This window comes from Ambystoma mexicanum, chromosome 3p (assembly GCF_040938575.1).
Source record: "Ambystoma mexicanum isolate Mex_15411 chromosome 3p, UKY_AmexF1_1, whole genome shotgun sequence".
Taxonomy (NCBI): domain Eukaryota; kingdom Metazoa; phylum Chordata; class Amphibia; order Caudata; family Ambystomatidae; genus Ambystoma; species Ambystoma mexicanum.
Genome location: NC_090925.1, coordinates 311,402,525 through 311,421,286, shown reverse-complemented (window position 1 = coordinate 311,421,286; position 18,762 = coordinate 311,402,525). Strand labels below are relative to the sequence as shown.

General features: G+C 45.9%; 1 protein-coding gene across 1 annotated transcript in view; it reads left to right on the top strand.

Annotated features, from left to right (window-relative positions):
- The first annotated feature begins 334 nt into the window (after positions 1-334).
- The window catches only part of C3PH20orf204 (chromosome 3p C20orf204 homolog), a 68,292-nt gene continuing 49,864 nt past the window's right edge, over positions 335-18,762 (top strand). Inside the window, exons 1-2 of the mRNA XM_069650114.1 lie at positions 335-403; positions 3,760-3,900. Coding sequence (XP_069506215.1) covers positions 335-403; positions 3,760-3,900 — 210 coding nt within the window. The remainder of the gene's footprint in view (positions 404-3,759; positions 3,901-18,762) is intronic.

Sequence of the window (18,762 nt, the reverse complement as noted above, 5' to 3'; positions counted from 1 at the left end):
ACCAAGAAGCGGCTGGATGCTACACCCCTCCACCTGCGATTCTGAACCAAGAAGCGGCTGGATGCTACACCCCTGCGCCTCTGTGATGCTGAACCAAGAAGCGGCTAGATGCTACACCCCTCCATCTGCGATTCTGAACCAAGAAGCGGCTGGATGCTACACCCCTGCGCCTCTGTGATGCTGAACCAAGAAGCGGCTAGATGCTACACCCCTGCGCCTTTGTGATGTTGAACCAAGAACCGGCTAGATGCTACACCCCTGTGCCAAGAAGTGGCTAGATGCTACACCCCTGCGCCTGCGATTCTGAACCAAGAAGCGGCTGCACACTGTATCCATGAGACCACATGCTGAGTTTGAAGAACCTGGGGAGACCAGTACATACAAGAGAGAGCTTCTCTTGACAGTAAGATTTGCCCCAACATGGCACCACTTTTTTTAAACTTAAGAATATGCCTGAGCAGACTGCTTGCTAAATTGGAAAATATATATGAACACTTGACCCATAGATGTTTCTTCAAAAGCCATTTCCCTCTTGTTGCTAGGAAGAACAAACTAGATATTCCAGGGCAAGGTGACCTTCAAGGAGACAGACATATTCCCACTGTATCAAGGAATGATGGAATCATCTGGTGAAGCGTATGGAGACTGCATTAGTTGACCCATCCTGGTCCTGGTGGTTTCGTGTATTCTTAGAGAAGCCCCACCAGCTACCTTCTACACTCTGTAGGCATTTCTCCCAAGCGGTCCAAGAAGGCAGTTTAGATTGACAAGCATACACATAACCACGCTCACACCACCAAACCAGACCCCTCCCCCCCCCCCGCGTCCGCGCGCTCACACACACAACTTTCAAGTATTGGCAACACATACACACTCTGAGGGGCACACCCACACATACAGAAATAATGCCGGGCACAAAAAGACAACAAAAGAAAACCAGTGCTGAAAATGGGTTTTTAAAATATGAACCTTTCCTACTAACTTCACAATACTCACCTTACACTGCACTATTACTTCAGCATAATTGCTGTAAATAAAGGGTATCTTCCATCATTGCTATAGTTAAAGTGAGTGTGAAGTGGTGGTGGGGTGTGAGTTTAGGTTTAATTTGTAGTGTGAAGGGCTTTCTTTGTTTTAGGCAAATCCTTCATTTGCCTTGGGTGTTTGTACAATGTCTTCGGCATTTCCATCGGGTGTAGCCTTCTGCATTTTATTTGTAGTAACTTAAGGCTTTTTATCAATTTTTTTTTTCCACTGATTGTTTGTTACAGCGGCCAAGCTAGCACTTCTCTGCAGTTATGGTTCCTTTCAAATCAGAATCCAGGGCTGTGATTGGTGGGGATCAGGCTGAACACATTGATGCTGTCATGCCCAAACACAATGTCCCAGGCAATGCCAGTAGATGTATGGCACTGCTGGCCTTCGACACATATTGAGAGGCATATTATTAAAATGACACACACATACACTGAAAAAAAGCTTAATAAATCCGCCCCAAATTATGTTAGATGTCACCCTAGACTGGAGTGTTATGGTTTATTTTGTAAACCTTATACACCAATTGTTAAAGTTTCAAAATGGAGACCAAAGCCAAGAATAGAAAAAGCAGGACAGGAGTGGGCATCCATTCGTTTAAAGTATTTGTCCGGTGTTGTGGTGTTCACTTGCTTGCTCAAAATTGTAATATACATACGTCCCAAAATTAAACGTAAATGTTCTTATGTTCCCAGTTTACTCATAATATAAAACAAGATGTTTAGGTGTTTCTAAAGTATCGCGCTTTTTACCAAGTCTACAGTTCCCAGCAGCACCAGCGGGGCCTAGTCTAACCCCTTTGCATTCTAACGTTGGGAGCAGGTTCAGTTTGAACCTAATATTTGTGTTTGACGGATTCCCAAATCAATGACTTGTGCATGTTCCTTTTGCCATTGATCGTGTGGTCAAAGACTTTGGCTTTGGAAACCCCGTAGCTGCTTTCTCCATCCTTGTTTAAAGTATAACTGGTGCCCGCCTCATCCCTATAGTGGGAAAATGTACTGCTATAGGAGGCCCTGCATCCATGCTACGGTTGAGGGTTGGTTGTGATGGAAGAAGGGTTCATTGAGGGTCTGTCGCTTGACATTTGAGTGGCTGTTGGTTGACATACTAGGTTCTGTTGAGACATTTTGAGTCTGTTAACGTTTGCGGGTCAGCCATATCTGAGGGTCTGTTCAGTACTTTGTCGCTGAGTGAGGGTCTATTAGGAGTTATGGGACCAGCTGTTGAAGGTTGTTTGGGGTAATGTGACTAGACACTGCAGGCAGTGAGGGGAATTACACACTGTGCTTATATAAAACCAAGGTCATAAGTGCACCCTATGGTGCTTTTTAAAGCCTCATTCTTGAATGATGCCCTCAAAATAAGAGAATGATTTTTTTCGAGAAATTCGTGGTGTTCCCAGGTCATTTTCATCTTAAATTGTGCATATGGAGTAGAATGAGCCTTTTCTATTTAAATTTTTTAACATTTGTATTTGTATATAGTTATAAAAAACCTTTTACAAAAGTAAAAAAGCCTATGTAAAAATAAAAGAAAAAAGGAAAAGAAAGCTATAACTGCATACAAAGTAAAAAGACAACTGATATTTCTGCTGACAAATAGTCGAAAAACACAAATAACTTTAAGAGGAAATTAAGAACCATAACAACAATTTAGATTAATAAGAAAAGAAAAAATAAAGAGAACCATTTTCCAATCATTAGCCAAACAAAAACAAACATGAGACCCCCGAATTTTTTAGAATGTAGAATGAGCCTTTTCTATTGGACACCGTGTTGTGCAAACCACCAGAGTTCTGGATTACGGTATGATCCAGAATGCAGCCTTCCTAGATTACTACTGAATGGCCCAAGAGCCTGACCTTGGATCGCCTAAGTACCCTGGCTAAGTGACACGGAAAAGCAACTTTTACAATTAGGTTTGCAAAATTGGTACACACATGGCAGGCACTTTCCACAAACTACTAAGGGCCGAATTACCAGAGCATTTTCCTATGGGATTGCACCATTATAAAACACTTGTGTGAATTAGACCCTCCCATCAAAGTGAATACGGCAACATATTGCCCAGAATGCAAGAGAATAATGGGGGACACTAAGGCAACAGCGAGTTCACTTTGTCTAACGCTTTACCACGATACTTTACCACGATACTTTGGGTGACGAGCTAAAATAACAGGGCATTATTGTCCAGATTGCACCTTGTTAAATTGACATTAAAGATTTTAACAACTGTCTGTGAAGCTTAGAATGATTCCAGACCTGCATATTTTCAGTAAGCGTTTGAAGACAATTCTGTTTAAATAAAGTAATTTTCTTTTCCTATGATCTGTTTGCCATTGAGCAAATCTTTTTGCGCCCTGATGCCTGTGGGGTCTGACGCATTATAAAAATAAAAATAAATAAATAAGTGGAGTTCAGGAAGGCCCAAGTGATGACTATGCCACTGCGATTTAGGTGTAGAGGAATCGTTGCTGCGTATCTTCTTCCCCGCCTTATCAACTTCAGTTCGGAGGCACACCATGACTCCATTGCTGAAGGACCGTGGTTGGGTGCAGTGCAGGCCTGCTCTGTACCTGTTAATGTTAATTTCGGAACTCGCTGCCTGTTCCCTAATAGCTCAGCAGATGCTGACATTGCCAATATGTTTTTAATGTTGAATTTGATGTATGGAGAAGGTGATTTGAATCTGTGTCATTGGACTCTTGCTTCCTCCCTGCAGACTCTCAACCGGGTCCTCCTCCGAATGGTCATGTTTGGGGTGCTGGTGGTCTCCATGCTGAGCGAGAGGAAGAAGGGGTGCAGCATCTCCAAGATCCTGCAGCACTACAGGGTGGTGGTCTACGATGAGCTGCAGTACCTGGTGAGTGCCGCAGATGGGGATCATAGCTGGGTGCGTGGGGTGTTTGGCTACCGGTTGGCCCCTCAGGGATAGCTGCATGGCACCCCACTCCCTGTGGAGTTTTGAGGGATGGGTACATGGCAGGGTTGTTTGAGCAGCTCCCTTCAGCTGGTGAGTGACCATGGATGGGGAATTGAGATTGTGAGAGGGTTGTCCAGGCTTGTTGTTTTCTTTACGTTCTGGGACTTGTAGTCTGGGCTTTGTAATTATAAACTACACGTCCCAGAATGCCAAGGAAACAAATCGGACTGGTCAACATCCCCCCCAATGGAATGGGGCATACATGCCTTGGAGTTCCAGGAGCTAGAGAGGGCTCAGCAATGGGGTGCAGTGGTGGTGTATGAGGGGCTGCAATACCTGTTAAGTGTGCAGGATGTGCATTAGGTATGGCAAGGATTTATTTTTACAGGAACTCTAGTGCCTGGTGAGTACCTAGGGTAGCTGCTCCCCTTAGCTTCCCATTTTCAACCCCCGGGGCCCGTCCTTGCAATCCCTGGGTCTTTGGTCGCAGGGGCAGGGCTAGGGGATGAGATCTATGCTCCATCCGAAGAAGGGGTTGTATACTAATTGACCTTTTAACAATTGACCTCGGGAGAATTGACCTAATTTAGAAGGTCAATTAGGACATATATGCGGGGGGAAACCCCCGTAACCTCCACCCAATGCATAAAAACCATAAGCCCCACCCAATACCCTTATATTATTTATAATCCAAAACCATCCCAATACATATTTAAAATAACTAAAATAATATAAAGGTCAATTGTGCAAGAAGGTCAATTAGGACCACTATAATTAGGTCAATTGTGCAAAAGGTCAATTGTAAAAGGTCAATTTGGGTAATAGAGAAGAAGGCTGTGGCACACTGGGCTCAAAGAAGCCACTGCCTTTCTTCAGTTGAAGCACAGAGCTCTGTGGGACAGGAGGGGTTGGTCTGACTGTGCAGCCCACATGCACTTCTCCCCAGACTCAGAATGTCCTCGTGGAGGGCTCAGCACAGCTAGCAACATGATTAGAGGGCAGAGGATGGACCTGGACGAGTGCCGGCAACTACCGCTGCATCTATGCGCGACACCTCCAGTGAGCTTCTGGGCCTAGAGAAAGACCCTGGGCCTCTCCAGTGGCACCAGATGTTGTTGCTTGTGCATTAGGCGATCTGACCCAGCTCTGTCCGACATACACCATGGGCCTTGCAGGTGGATGGCAGGTATTGTAATACATCTGTTATATTATGTTAAGTTCACTTATGCCGTGCACTGTTACCATTTGCATGGTCTCCAGGGGCTCAAAGGGCACTGTAGGACAGAGGGTTTGGTAGGCTAGTGAGGGAAGAGGGGATATGGTAGAGATTGTGCTCTTCTGTTGGTGCTTGTAGAACCAGGAGCAACTGCTGTCTACGTGTCGGTTTTCTGGATTGTGCGCATTGGGGTTATTGTATCCGGAAGGGCAGCATCCAGTGACTGGGTTGTTCGTTTGGGGCAGTTGATTCCTGTAGTGAATGTGTGTTTATGTGAGGTGGGCCTGGCCTGTTAGTTTGTATGAGGTATGTGTGGGTATGCTGGAGAGGAGCAAGGAGCAGGGATGGTTAAGAATAATTTTTATTGGCATTTCAGAATTAAATCACAAACTGGTACCCTCCCTTCCTTTTTTTTTTTAAACAATTTTTATTATTTTAACAAACAACACACCAAACATTGGAACCTTTTGTGTTCATAATCAATATCAAAACATCATATTATACGGTGTTATTCTCTGTCATCCCTCCCACACTCGAGCCTTTCTATCCGTGCCACCTGCATGATCATTTTCAGGAATCTCAGTGCTTGTCGACTCTTCTGAGTCTTCTGTTTCATGATTGACCTGGTTGGGGTTCGCCATTGTGGTCACCAGTTGCCTCCAGGCTATCAGTGGGCCCACTTCCTCCTCGCCCCCCCTCGTGACAGCTTCAAACCATACCACAGTTTCTGCTTCTGCCCATCTCAAGAGGTCCGTCCACCATATTTCCACTCTAGGCCTATGGGCCGCTTTCCAAAACATTGCAATTCTACGTTTGGCTAATATATAGGCCAGGTCCTTCATCTTGCTGATATGCTTGGAGTGACGTGGCCTGGGAAAAATCCCAAGCATACATGCCCAAGCAGACCCAACGTCAAGCACCACTCCCCCACTGGCCATTCTCATTTTTATTTCTTCCCAGCCTCTGCACCTCAGGGCAAGCCCAGAACATGTGCAGCAGCCCTGTCTCCTCCTCCCCGCACCTGGGGCATTTCTGTATAGCCGAGCCTCCAAACCTGGCTATTATTCCGGGGGTCAAATAGACTCTGTGGGTAACATACAGCTGGATCTGCTTGAGTCTTGCATTCCGGGACACCTTTATATGGTACCTTTAGGCCCTGTCTCACTGTCCCTCTGTCATGGGTTCTCCCACCTCCTCCTCCCAGTCATACCTCAGTTGGAGCAGCTCCCTCCCTGCTTTCGCCCTCAGGAGCTCATATATCCTAGATATTTCATGCCCACCCTCCGAGACATCATACATCATCTCCAGGGTGGCATCAGGTTCTTCCGCTAGCACCGTCTCAGGCCACCTCCCCCTCTGCCCATTTCATGAGCCTGGTATAAGTAATGTACTGGCCTCTATGCAGCCCAGTCTCCTCTTGTAACCTCTGAAATTCCAATGCCTCCCTTCCTGCCATATATCTCCGAGGGTGGCTAGGCCCACCGATTCCCAGTATCTGCGGACCCCCTTGAACAGTTGGGAGTCATCCCCGCATAACACCACCAGCGGGACCTGCTGAGAAAGCGGGTCTGGGTCGCCCACAGTTCTCCATGCTCTGTGCCAAACTTCCCAGCCCACCTCCAATAGTCTCCCCATCCCATACTGGCCTCTATGCAGCCCAGTCTCCTCTTGTAACCTCTGAAATTCCAATGCCTCCCTTCCTGCCATAAATCTCCGAGGGTGGCTAGGCCCACCGATTCCCAGTATCTGCGGACCCCCTTGAACAGTTGGGAGTCATCCCCGCATAACACCACCAGCGGGACCTGCTGAGAAAGCGGGTCTGGGTCGGCCACAGTTCTCCATGCTCTGTGCCAAACTTCCCAGCCCACCTCCAATAGTCTCCCCATCCCCGCCATTTTAGTTTTATGCAGCCACACTATCTCTCTCAGGAAGTATGAAGCTGCATCACCTTGCAAAAGCCTGGCTTCTGCCGAGTCCTCTGCGGACAACCACCTAGCCACATACAACAGCTGTCCTGCTAAGTAATACAGCTCGAAATTCGCCAGGTTTATGCCCCCCTTATCACATGTGTTCTGTAGTTTCCACAGGGCCACCCTATTCCTGGAGTTGCCCCATATGAAGCCCCTGCACATGCCATGAAGCCTCACGAAAAAGTGTCTGGGGATCAGGTATGGGACATTCACAAAAAAATACAAGAGACTGGGCAGGACCACCATTCTGAGCGGGGCCGCCCTTACCATCATGGCTAGGGGTAATCGGGACCAGAACACCATGCTATTTTTGATTCCCTCAATCGCTTTCTCTGTATTGTTTTTGTGCTCTGTCTCTATCCTATGGTATATGTTTACACCCAGGTACCTAAATGTCACGGGCTGCCAGGGTATCTGCAGAGTGGGCAGTCTCTCCAATGGGGTACACTTATACCTTCCCAAGGGGAACAAGCTGGACTTCCCAGGGTTCACCGATATGCCCGAGAGAGTGGCATACCGATCCATCACCTCCAGCACATATTGCAGGTTCTCCTCCGGGTAGCGCAAGTAGAGGAGCATATCATCTGCGTATAGTGATATTAGGTGTGTGCCTCCTGTCGTACGTATCCCCACCTCCCCATATTGTTGTCGCAGGCAAATTGCCAGTGGGTCTAATGCCAAATATATAGCATGATTGACCAGGGGCATCCCTGTCTGGTCCCCTGCTGAGCTGCCATTTCTCTGAGATTGTGGTTCCCGTTTTAACTCTCGCCATTGGGGAGCTATATAGCATCTGGATCCATCTGATATATCCTGGCCCCATCCCCTATCCTTGCAGGGTCGCCTTCAACCATGGCCACCGCACTGAGTCAAAGGCTTTAACCGCGTCCAACGACACGATAGCCAGCTCGCCCGAGTCTCCCTCGGCTTGATCTATGATATGATGCAAACTCCTATGGTTGTCCGTGATGTTTCTACCGGGGACATAACCTGTTTGATCCGGGTGTATCAACTTGCCAATTACCCTCTTTAGTCTATTGGCCAGCACTGCCGTGAGTATTTTGCTGTCCTGATTCAGCATAGACATGGACCTATAAGACCCACACTCCACGTCTGGCTTGCCTGGTTTCAGGAGCGGGATGATCACTGCCTCACAGAGAGACGCCAGCAGTTCCCCCTGCTCATATGCTTGATTAAACATGGCGAGCAGCGGCTGAAGTAGCTCCTGCTTATACATTTTATAAAACTCACTGGGTAACCTATCCGACCCCGGCGCCTTACTGGTGGGTAAGTGTTGGATCACCATCTCCAGCTCGTCCGCGGTGATGGGGGCATTCAAATCTGCGCGTTCTAGATCATCTGGGGTGACCAATTGACAAGATTGCCCCGGAAAAACCATTCACCCCATCACAAAGAAGAGCAATGGCAAAATGGTTCACCCTACTAATAAGCACCATGAAAAAGGACAACAAGAAGATGGAACTGGAATGAAGGAAAGAATACAACCCAGACAAAAAAATATTGTTCCGGAAACAAATGCGCATACAAGATGGAAGTACAAAATGCGAAGAGAAGGCATTATGATGTCAGAATCACCAATGCCACCAACACACAAAAAGAAATGTTCAACATCATTAAAGAAATGAGAAACCCACCAGGCTGCGATAACACCCCAACCCCCACAGAGAAACTTTGCAACGACCTGGCAGACAACTTAAGAACAAAATCAACGGCATCCGACAAATCATATAAAACAGACCAACCAACCACAACATTCAACCAACCGAACCAAACACAGAGCCACAGCATGAACTCCAAAAACATTCCTGAAATATCAGCAGAGGCATTTGTCTTGTTGGTAAAACACAGCAAGAAAGCAGGATCACCCATGGATACCTGCCCCCCTGTCATCTACAAATCAATCCTCGCACAAGGAACTGTACCAAGAGTCTTCAAATCAGCATATATCAAACCGCTTTTAAAAAACACAAGTGGCGATGTAGAAGACCTCTCCAACTACATGCCGTTTTCAAACATTCCCTACCCAGCAAAACTCCTTGAAACCTATGTATACAAAATTAACCCAAGAACACGTAGAAAAACACCACCTGCTAGACCAAGCACAAGTCGGTTTCAGACCCACAAGAGGAACACAAACAGCACTACTATGGGATGATCTAAAAACAAACGCGGATTCAGCCCTGATTCTGCTTGACCTCTCCTCAGCCTTCAACACAATTAGCATGACACCCTAACCAAAAGACTAGAAGACATAGGCATAACGGACATAGCACTACTCTGGATTAAATCATTCCTACCAGGCAGACCAGAAACCGTACGGATAAAACCCTTCAAATCTACCCCACGAGTTAGAGGTAACGACTGTGGAGTACCACAAGGGTCCTCACTATCACCACTGTACTTCAACATCTACCAGACTCCAGTAATCAGAATCTTCAAAAAATACATTACATGCTACAACTACGCAGATGACACTCAAATCATCTACAAAATTGAAGACACTCAAGCCGATCACTCAACCCTAATCGAGTGTCTAAAAGAAGTCTTTAACTGGATGAATGCCAACAACTTGAAAATCAACCCAGGAAAGACAGAAATCATGATTATATCCCAAAACCAAGAGAACAACACCTACATTTCATGGCCAACGGAAATGGGAACTGCACCATCACCATCTAAGGTAGTAAAAAATCTGGGTGTCCTGATGGACAACACCCTAACCTTAGAACCACAAATGAATGCAATCATCAAGGAATGCTTTTTCTTCCTCCACACGGCAAGAAGAAAATCCTACCTTTCCTCTCCTTCACCTACAAAACACTCACAATCGTTGCCCTCATCATGTCAAGAATCAACTATGCAAACAGCCTCTATCTTGGAATACCAGAAAACCTCCTGAAGAAACTACAACAGATCCAAAATACAGCAGCCAGAATGCTCCTCAAACTATCCAGAAGAGACCACATCACACCAGCTCTACTAACACTGCACTGGCTCCCAGTCAAACATCGCATCACCTTCAAAACAATGTGCATAACACAGGGCAATCAGCGGACAAGGGGCTGAATTCCTACAAAAGAAAATAACAATCTACAAGCCAACTAGACTCCTCAGATCAAGCAACAAAATCCACCTGGAACAAAAACCATACCTTAAGAAAAAACGTGGGGGCTCCTCCTTCTCTCACTTAGCCACAAAAACATGGAACAACATCCCGAAAGAAATAAGACCACCTACAATTCAGAAAATTATTAAAAACATGTCTCTTCAACACCACAGATTCAAACTGAAAAACCAAAACAACCAAATGGGAAACACAAAGAAAAGGATGACTAAATTTAGGATGACACTGACAATACCCAGAACCGACCAGAGAAACTCTTACTACAACAAGAGAGACAATGCTAAGTCGAATAGGACTCAAGCGACACCCAAGAGGACAGAAATCATCATCCCGAGCCATCTCCAGCCAACAACCTCACCAGCCCCATAATTGCTACCAGGTATCATACTTGTATAGAGTTGTGTGATTGTTAGCACATGCCACACTCGAACTAAGTTGTGGACATTGTCATGGGCATTGACTGTATGGGCTTGTGAGTGAAGGCAGGTGCCGCCCCTGGACATAAATGCAAGTGTTGGCATGTGCCACACTTCGAAGGGACCGGGAGTGATAGAGTGCATAAAGAATTGAATAAGATAATGAATGCCAACCACCCGCCACATATGGATGGAGTAGCCTTGGCTAGTCAATGCCGTGCTCCGACTGGATTGGGAATGCTCTCTGGGCCAGATTTGAAGGGACGCACAAACGCCTGCCTGCCCCACATAAAAACAAGTGTCACGTAGGTGGCTGAGGCCAAACTTGTGTACGGTTATGAATGTGAGTGGATGCCATGTGTGAAAGGGACTCTTAGTATCGGACGGCCCAGATCAGGACAGAGACGCAGAGATGCTCCTGCACCCCACCTGGAGAGAATACGGAAATTCAGCGCCTTACAGACAGAATTACCAACTAACCAATCCACTAACAATTTCACCCCTCTGCATACACCTCTCAACCTCTAATCGAACACAACCACAACCTTACAACACAATAATCTGCACAAAATTCACTACACTGCAACAACAAAACAAACCACACATAGACTCGCACAACAGCACACAACGACTACCGACCGTAAAACACCCCAAGCCCAGCCAACGGACTCACCGGGCTGAGGCTGCCAACAGCACATCACTGCTCTCCTGCACTTTTCCAGCTTATTCCCACTAACTCACACCCTCTTTCCCTTTTATTTCAGAGCCGCCACAGCGCATGGGGACCACTCCGGTGGTGATAGTGTGCGGTACAAATATCCTTTAACATTAACATTAACATAAATGTTGAAGAGGATTGGGGAGAGGCTTGAACCTTGTGGTACACCTCAGGAGATGTCTTTGGTGTTAGAAGTAAATGGTGGTAAGTAAGTTCTTTCAGTTCGGTTAGTGAGGAAAGACTTTAGCCATTGTAAAGTAGAATCTTATATTCCACATTCCTCCAGTCTCTCAATTAGTGTTGTCTGTCTGATTGTGTTGAACGCGGCAGATATGTGCAGAAGTATGAGGTCAGATCATATATTGTTGGGTGCATTTACTTTTAGGTCGTCCCATATGGATAGAAGTGCTGATTCTGTACCTTTCATGGGTCGGTAGCCGACTTGTGAGTGGGTGAGTATTCTGTTAGTTCTCCAGTAGCTTTGTCGGGTAGGGCATATTTGATATAGGTCTGTAGTTGGTGGAATCCCCTGCGCTTCCTGTTTGGTTTTTTAGGAGTAGCTTGCTGTAAACTGATTTGAACGATTTAGATACTATTCCTGCGTTTGCGCATAGGTTTTTCAGTATCCGGAAGTAAGATACTGGGGTGTTGTGGTTGAGTATTTCTTTGTAGATCCTGGGGGACATGGATCCTTAGGCAATCCTGCGAGGTTGGTGCCATTTATTAATGTGATGAAAGCTTCTTCATATATGGGTTCAAATTGGTCGAGTGCTGCTGCAGTTGTTTGTGCGTTGTTTGTTGGTTGTTCCATAATTGTACGTAGGTTTATTGTTGTGTGACTTGCTTCAATGATCTGTTGAATTGATTCTATTTTTGTTCTTAGGTGGTTAGTGATGTCACATAGTGATGGTATGACTCCGTGGTTGCAGGATGGTGGGTTTTTGATTTTGTTGATGATTTTGAAAAGATTTTGTGGTTTTGTTGCAGATTGGATTCTTTTGGCTTAGTATTTTCTTTTGCTTTATGGACTGCTGACTTGTTGTTGTAAAATTTTATTTGGCACAGGGCTATGAAAAGTATACACAAATATAAAAACACAATTTCATCATGCAATGTGCATTCCAAAATCATTGTGTATATATAAATACTTATGACTTGATGTACAATTTGGTCCTTGGTTGAGAACATCATAGCCCCAGAATAGTAGAAGAGCAAGTACGAGGGGGAGAGATACTCATAGCCTCCACATCTAGGCTTTCCATTATCGAACACATTGCCCCCCTTAAATTGCAGCATGTTTTCACTTGTTAAATTGTATCCAGGCTTACTCTCTGGGCCCTAGTAGCCAAGCACGATGGATACATTTGTCTACTCTATGTAAAGTTTCTATATCATCAGCTCGTCTGTGAAAGGGACTCTTAGTATCGGACGGCCCAGATCAGGACAGAGACGCAGAGATGCTCCCGCACCCCACCTGGAGAGAATACGGAAATTCAGCGCCTCACTTCCAGACAGAATTGTCAACTAACCAATCCACTAACAATTTCACCCCTCTGCATACACCTCTCAACCTCTAATCGAACATAACCACAACCTTACAACACAATAATCTGCACAAAGTTCACTACACTGCAACAACAAAACAAACCACACATAGACTTGCACAACAGCACATGACGACTACCGACCGTAAAACACCCCAAGCCCAGCCAACGGACTCACCGGGCTGAGGCTGCCAACAGCACATCACTGCTCCCCTGCACTTTTCCAGCTTATTCCCACTAACTCACACCCTCTTTCCCTTTTATTTCAGAGCCAACACAGCGCATGGGGACCACTCCGGTGGTGATAGTGCGCGGTACAAATATCCTTTAACATTAACATTAAGATAAATGTTGAAGAGGATTGGGGAGAGGCTTGAACCTTGTGGTACACCACAGGAGATGTCTTTGGTGTTAGAAGTAAATGGTGGTAGGTAAGTTCTTTCAGTTCGGTTAGTGAGGAAAGACTTTAGCCATTGTAAAGTAGAGTCTTATATTCCACATTCCTCCAGTCTCTCAATTAGTGTTGTGTGTCTGATTGTGTTGAACGCGGCAGATATGTGCAGAAGTATGAGGTCAGATCATATACTGTTGGGTGCATTTACTTTTAGGTCATCCCATATGGATAGAAGTGCTGATTCCGTACCTTTCATGGGTCGGTAGCCGACTTGTGAGTGGGTGAGTATTCTGTTAGTTCTCCAGTAGCTTTGTCGGGTAGGGCATATTTGATATAGGTCTGTAGTTGGTGGAATCCCCTGCGCTTCCTGTTTGGTTTTTTAGGAGTAGCTTGCTGTAAACTGATTTGAACGATTTAGATACTATTCCTGCGTTTGCGCATAGGTTTTTCAGTATCCGGAAGTAAGATACTGGGGTATTGTGGTTGAGTATTTCTTTGTAGATCCTGGGGGGCATGGATCCCTAGGCAATCCCGCGAGGTTGGTGCCATTAATTAATGTGATGAAAGCTTCTTCATATATGGGTTCAAATTGGTCGAGTGCTGCTGCAGTTGTTTGTGCGTTGTTTGTTGGTTGTTCCATAATTGTACGTAGGTTTATTGTTGTGTGACTTGCTTCAATGATCTGTTGAATTGATTCTATTTTTGTTCTTAGGTGGTTAGTGCTGTCACATAGTGATGGTATGACTCCGTGGTTGCAGGATGGTGGGTTTTTGATTTTGTTGATGATTTTGAAATGATTTTGTGGTTTTGTTGCAGATTGGATTCTTTTGGCTTAGTATTTTCTTTTGCTTTATGGACTGCTGACTTGTTGTTGTAAAATTATATTTGGCACAGGGCCATGAAAAGTATACACAAATATAAAAACACAATTTCATCATGCAATGTGCATTCCAAAATCATTGTGTATATATAAATACTTATGACTTGATGTACAATTTGGTTCTTGGTTGAGAACATCATACCCCCAGAATAGTAGAAGAGCAAGTACGAGGGGGAGAGATACTCATAGCCTCCACATCTAGGCTTTCCATTATCGAAAACATTGCCTCCCTTAAATTGCAGCATGTTTTCACTTGTTAAGTTGTATCCAGGCTTACTCTCTGGGCCCTAGTAGCCAAGCACGATGGATACATTTGTCTACGCTATGTACAGTTTCCATATCATCAGCTCGTCTACAAAGTTCCAGGGCATCATAGGTGGTACATATTCATATAAATCTCAAAAGTGGTTTAAGATAAAGTTCTCTCAAATCCCTTGTCTGAGGGCAGAAGAACAAAATGTGTGTTATTGTCTCCTCACGGATACAGAAGAGGGGACATTTACCTGAACCCTGTTCCTCCATGTCCTTGTAAAGGAGGCCATCTTGAGTGTGCTCAATCTGAAGTTAATGAATAAGGCACGAGCAAATGGTGGATTGAGATAATCTAGATATTTCTCAAAACCAAATGCATGTTTGGTCCCTAAATAACTAGTGGACAACTTCAGGTTACAGCACACATCCATCATGTTCTTCCTATAATAAGCCAAAAGTGACTTACATTTAATTCTAACAGATGTGGCTTTGTTAATCTGCGTAGGGTGCAGCCACAGGTCATGTTCATTCAGATCATACAGGCTTTCTATCACATGAAAAACCCAAGACAAATTCATTACCTCCCCTAGACTCATTACATGGATCAACTCGTTCCTAAAAGCTTCAAGCTCCAGGGATGCCATAATCGTAGCCATTATACAATTGGCTTAAATGAGGCCAGAATATCAATGGGGCACAAGTTTGTTTCTAAGTGGATTAAGGCATTGGCATACCATGTCATAACGAGAGAAGATTCTTTAAGAACTTATTTTCTACAACACACAGACTCTTAGTATCTACATACCCCCAGAGTTCAGCCCCAAAAAGAGCAGATGTAGTGGTCTGTTTTGTATAAACACGTGTATTGCCCCCTCTCATATCTGTTGAAGAATTAACTGACCCGTGTCCTGTTTAAGAAGGAACAGTTCTATGTGAATTTTCAGCTTTTTGAAGGCCCACATAAAAAAAGACAATTTTTTTTTCGGGTCAATTATGTGCGGTCTTCAAAAAGCCGAAAAAGCACATATCTGAGGGGTTTTTTTTTTATCTGGGGGAGTTTTAGCCTCCAAGACGCCCTTTCCTTCTTGCTCGCCCCTCCCCCACCACATACACACTCAAACATGCAACCAGTTTAATTTCTCCCTGTTATATATACACACACACACACACACGCATGCACGCACGCACGAACGCACGCACGCGCGCACGCGCACGCGCATACACACACATACACACACACACACATACACCTGACACTCCTGCGGCTCCTCCTCTGGGTCTTGACGTGCTTGTCAGCCCCTGCATGCTCTCGTGTGCATCGCGTACCCAATTTAGAAGTGTACCCAATTGTATTTAGAAGTTGTGACCAATAGCCTCTCTGAGAAAAGCTGAATTTAGAAGTGTACCCAACTGCATTTAGAAGTGTACCCAATTGCACTTAGAAGTTGCGCCCAATAGCCTCTCTGAGAAAAGTTGAATTTAGAAGTGTACCCAATTGCATTTAGAAGTTGTGACCAATAGCCACTCTGAGAAAAGCTGAATTTAGAAGTGTACCCAATTGCATTTAGAAGTTGTGACCAATAGCCTCTCTGAGAAAAGCTGAATTTATAAGTGTACCCAATTGCATTTAAAAGTTGTGACCAATAGCCTCTCTGAGAAAAGCTGAATTTAGAAGTGCACCCAATTGCATTTAGAAGTGTACCCACTAGCGTGCCCTACTCAATAAAGTTGCGCCCAGTAGTCCCTCTGAGAAGGTTGCATTTAGACGTGTCCCCCATTACATTTAGAAGCTGTGACCAATAGCCTCTCTGAGGAAAGTTGAATTTAGATTCATGCCTAATACCCTCCCTGTATAAGCAAATTGAATCTAGAGGCTAATGTAGAATCTAAAACGGCGACTAATAATCTAATACAAAGTTGATTTAGATTCATGCCTAATACCCTCCCGGTATAAAGGTGAAGTCCACCCACTAGCGTGCCCTACTCAACCCTACTAGTATAACTAACAGTATAGCTGTGTAATGTAGAATCGAAAACGGTAACTAATAATCTAATACCCCCTCTAAGCAAATTGAATCTAGAGGCTGACCGAATATCTTCTCGGTGTACAGGTGAACTTAGAAGTGTACCTAATAAACTAATATCATCTCTGTCTAGAAAGCACCAAATAGTCTTTGACCAGTTGAACCTGGAAGTGTTCCTAAAAGCGTGAGCCACCGATCTTAGAACTACAATCAGAAAACCCTCCTAAATCAACCTAAAGCTCGCACCAATCATGAGCGCACCCACTCCACCAGAGTCTGTCAGAAACGACCCCCGTGGACCACCCCCACTCTCAGATCTGCCTTCCCTCCCGCACCCCCCTCCCAAATCACCCCACCCTCCTCCGCACTCCCTGCCATTCCCCTCTCCAAACACCAAGCCAGGGGGGCACGATGGCGAGCCACTCACCCTAACACCACTCATCCCCTGAACCCCACCCCCGACCCGCCAGCATTGCCCATACCCGCTCCCCTCACTATCATACGTGGCACACCCCACCCTGCAATCACCCACCCCCGCCTTGCCCTCATACCCCTGCCACCTTCCCCCCCGACCGCACCCTTTCCCCTCCCTAAAAACTGCGCGCCTAGCCCTAGCAAGAACCGAAGCTGCTTCCCTCTCCCCCTCAGACCCCCCTACCCTCTCTCACACACCAGTCGCAGAAAAGAAACTAAAGAGGAAACATTCCTGGTCCCCCTCAATCTCTCAGCACTCCTCGCCTCCCCTGTCTCGACCCACCACCTCTCTCCCACAATCTCCTCCTTCCCCCGTGGCCTCTCCCTTTCTGAAACCCCTCTCCCTCGATTTCTCTTCAACTGCAACTGAAACTCCCAACCGCCCACACCCCATCCTCAAACCCCCCAACCCAAACCTGATCATCCTATCACACGCAGCCACCCAACCCCGCCCGAAGCCTGCCAAGATTTCTGCTCGCCCACTATTCCCTAGCATCACCAACCTTACCCCTCTCCCTCCATTCTCTCCGCCACCGCCCCATCCCGCTCCAGCACCAAAACCAACCTTGCCTGCCGATGTGAACTGTATCCTATTTAACGCCCGATCTGTAGCAAAAAACAGACATTGCATCTTTGACCTCCTCGCCTCTGTCAAACCAGACCTAGTTTTTATCACTGAAACCTGGTTCTCTGATGACTTCGGCTCAATCATGGACAACCAACCCTCCATTCCATCCTGCAAATCTCTCCTCGTTAAACTATCCCTCTCCCCGTCGCTCTCACCCAGCTTCCTAATAATCTACAGGCCCCCTGGCTACGATAGACAATTCTCAAACAACCTTTGCAATTCTATCGCCACCCTCCAACTAAACCATCCCAACCTCACCCTTCTTGGAGACTTCAACATATGGGTCGACATCCCCACCAACCCTATGACACACGCCCTGGTTGACGGTTTAGATGCAATTAATCTCCAACCCCACATAAACGGCCCAACTCACTATAAAGGACACACTCTTGATGCCATCTTTAGCTCCAACACCCTGATTCATTTAAAGCCCCCCACCCCTATCATCTGGTCCGATCACTTCATTCTCTCGTTCGCCATCCACTCACCCGGCCCCCTTCCCGTACTCGCATCTGAACCCCCGAACCTACGCAAATGCTGGAAAAAACTAATAATCACCACGGACCTAGCCGAGGAACTCCTCCAGTCTCCACCACCTACCTGCTGTCCCAACAACTAACTAACCCCTGAGGCCTTTGACTCATGGCTCAACGCATCTCTGATGCAACTCACCCCCCTGTGCAAACCATCAACCCGCCGTGGCCCTTTCCCCAGATGGTTCACTCCTGAGTTGAAGACCACTAAACGACATTACAAATACCTAGAACGCAATTGGCAAAAAGAGAAAACCCACGAGAGCAGGACCACCTTGGCCCGTCACCTATATCGGTACAAGGCCGAAATCCGGAAAGCAAAAAAAGCCCACTACAACACCGAATCCTAAACTGCAAAAACCCAAGCAAAGAACTCCACAAAATCATCTCCGAATTCACCAATCCAGCTTGTAATACAACCGTCCCGACCCCGTCACAATCACTGTGCGACTCACTCTCCCTCCACTTTTACACCACGGCTATTGAAAGGACAAAAACTCTAAACACCAAACTGGCTCTCTTACAGCCACTTGACAATCCCCCGCCCGTACCGGCCAGCCCATCAGCTGCAACTTCTACGCAACCAACGTTTGAATCCTTTAGTCCAA